This window comes from Pseudomyrmex gracilis, unplaced genomic scaffold (assembly GCF_002006095.1).
Source record: "Pseudomyrmex gracilis isolate BER0280 unplaced genomic scaffold, ASM200609v1 scaffold_2684, whole genome shotgun sequence".
NCBI lineage: Eukaryota > Metazoa > Arthropoda > Insecta > Hymenoptera > Formicidae > Pseudomyrmex > Pseudomyrmex gracilis.
This window is the reverse complement of record NW_018023268.1, coordinates 1-2,481: the sequence shown is the minus strand read 5'-3', so window position 1 is coordinate 2,481 and position 2,481 is coordinate 1. Positions and strand designations below refer to the sequence as shown.

The following is a 2,481-nucleotide window of genomic DNA, read 5'->3' as shown; positions in this document are numbered from 1 at the left end:
TATCTTTTCTCAGCTACAATATAAAATTATACCTGACTTATCACTGGCATTAACGTTAGCTCCATGATTTAAAAGTAATTCAGCAATTTCTATTTCCTTATTTTCAATCGCATCGTGAAGCGGAGCTTTCCTATTCCGAGTTTCAGCATTAACGTTAGCACCTCTGTCCATGAGCATCTTAACACCATTTACATATCCTTTTTGAACAGCTAGACACAGTGGTGTAACACCTGAAAAGAAAGAGATATATGTAGAATGACCTCTCCAATTAAACTTAATGTTCAAAAAGACATTCATCAATCTGTAAATATCTTTTCTCATCTGCAATATAAAGTTATACCTGACTTATCACTGGCATTAAGGTTAGCTCCATGATTTAAAAGTAATTCAGCAATTTCCATTGTCTCATATTCAATCGCATAGTGAAGCGGAGTTCTGCCCGACCGCCAAATTTTAGCATTAACGTTAGCACCTCTGTCCAAAAGCATCTGAACAACATTTACATATCTTTTTTGAACAGTGAGACACAGTGGTGGAATACCTGAAAAGGAAGAAATATATATAAAAGTAACTCAAATTAATGTTCAAAAAGATGTTCATCAATCTGTAAATATCTTTTCTCAGCTACAACATAAAATTATACCTGACTTATCACTGGCATTAACGTTAGCTCCATGAGTTAATAGTAATTGAGCAATTTTCGAATTCTGAAAGTAAATCGCATCATGAAGCAGAGAGCCTTTCAGAGTTTTAGCATTAACGTTAGCACCTCTGTCGATGAGAATCTTAACACCATCTACATGTCCATGTCGAACAGCAAAACACAGTGGTGTACAATCTGAAAAAAAAGAGATATATGTAAAATTAACTCAAAGGAATGTTCAAAAAGATGTTCATCAATCTGTAAATATCTTTTCTCATCTGCAATATAAAGTTATACCTGACTTATCACTGGCATTAACGTTAGCTCCATGATTTAATAGTAATTCAGCAATTTCCAATTTCTCATATTCAATCGCATAGTGAAGCGGAGTTCTCTCCAACCACCCAGTTTTAGCATTAACGTTAGCACCTCTGTCAAGAAACATCTTAACAAATTGTTCATGTCCTTTTTTAGCAGCAAGACATAGTGGTGTAACACCTGTTGTAAATGTAGATATATATATAAAATTAACATAAACTCCATGTTTTAAAAAATGTTCAAAAATTTATATAATCTGTCAAGTGCATTATAGAGTTATACCTGACTTATCACTGGCATTAACGTTAGCTCCATGATTTAAAAGTAATTCAGCAATTTCCATTTTTTCATATTCAATCGCATAGTGAAGCGGAGTTTTGTCCGACCACCAAGTTTCAGCATTAACGTTAGCACCTTTGTCCAAAAGCATTTTAACACCATCTACATGTCCTCTGTGAATAGCAAACCACAGTAATGTAATATCTGAAAATAAAGGGATATATGTAGAAATAACCCTCTAAGTAACCTTCAAGTGGTGCACTAGTGTGAGACACGTCTGAGATGTTCGAATTGCTTGCGCAGAATGTGCGATAATCATCGCTCAGCACTATGTAGTGAATGCGAGCGTTTTGTAGATTAAGTTATAATATCTTTCTTTTTTATATTGTAAAAAGTAAACCATTTGTATACATAATCTCAATTTTTCCGTAGTGCGAATTTGCACCAGTGTACCATTTGTAGGTTGAAAACCATGTTTTAAAATATGTTCATCAATCTGTATCCTTTCTCATCTGCAATATGAAAAGAAGTTATACCGTTGGCGTTAACATTAGCTCCATGATTTAAAAGTAATTCAGCAATTTTCACTTCCCTATTTTCAATAGCATTAGGAAGCAAAGTTGTGCTATATCGAGTTTTAGCATTAACGTTAGCACGTCTGTCACAACAAATCGTGCCGACAAATTTTTCATGTCCGTTTTTAACAGCAAAAAGCAGTGGTGTAACACTTGGTGTAAAGGAATAGATATAAGTAGAAGTAATATAAACTCTATGTTTTAAGATATTCATCAATCTGTATATTACAGATTGATCCTTTCTCAGTTGCAATATAGAGTTATACCTGACTTATCACTGGCATTAAGGTAAGCTCCATGTTTTAAAAGTAAGTCAGCAATTTCCATTTTCTCATTTTCAATCGCATAGTGAAGCGGAGTAAAGCCACACTGAGTTTCAGCATTAACATTAGCACCTCTGTCCAAAAGCATCTGAACACCACTTACAAGTCCTTTTTGAACAGTGAGACACAGTGGTGTAATACCTGAAAAGGAAGAAATATATATAAAAGTAACTCAAATTAATGTTTAAAAAGATGTTCATCAATCTGTAAATATCTTTTCTTAGCTGCAATTTAAAGTTCTACTTGATTTATCACTGGCATTAACGTTAGCTCCATGATTTAATAGTAATTCAGCAATTTCCGTATTCACAAATTGAATCGCTTCATGAAGCGGAGTTGTGCC

At 33.9% G+C, this 2,481-nt stretch overlaps 1 protein-coding gene across 1 annotated transcript in view; it reads right to left on the bottom strand.

The window, feature by feature from the left end:
- LOC109862933 (ankyrin-1-like) overlaps window positions 1-2,475 on the bottom strand; it is an 8,221-nt gene extending 5,746 nt beyond the window's left edge. The window contains exons 1-7 of the mRNA XM_020443103.1: window positions 2,382-2,475; window positions 2,082-2,279; window positions 1,244-1,444; window positions 941-1,141; window positions 644-838; window positions 341-541; window positions 33-230 (exon numbers count right to left, since the gene is read on the bottom strand). Of these exons, the coding sequence (XP_020298692.1) occupies window positions 33-230; window positions 341-541; window positions 644-838; window positions 941-1,141; window positions 1,244-1,444; window positions 2,082-2,226 (1,141 nt within the window). The 5' untranslated portion in view covers window positions 2,227-2,279; window positions 2,382-2,475. The remainder of the gene's footprint in view (window positions 1-32; window positions 231-340; window positions 542-643; window positions 839-940; window positions 1,142-1,243; window positions 1,445-2,081; window positions 2,280-2,381) is intronic.
- Between the last annotated feature and the right edge of the window lie 6 nt (window positions 2,476-2,481).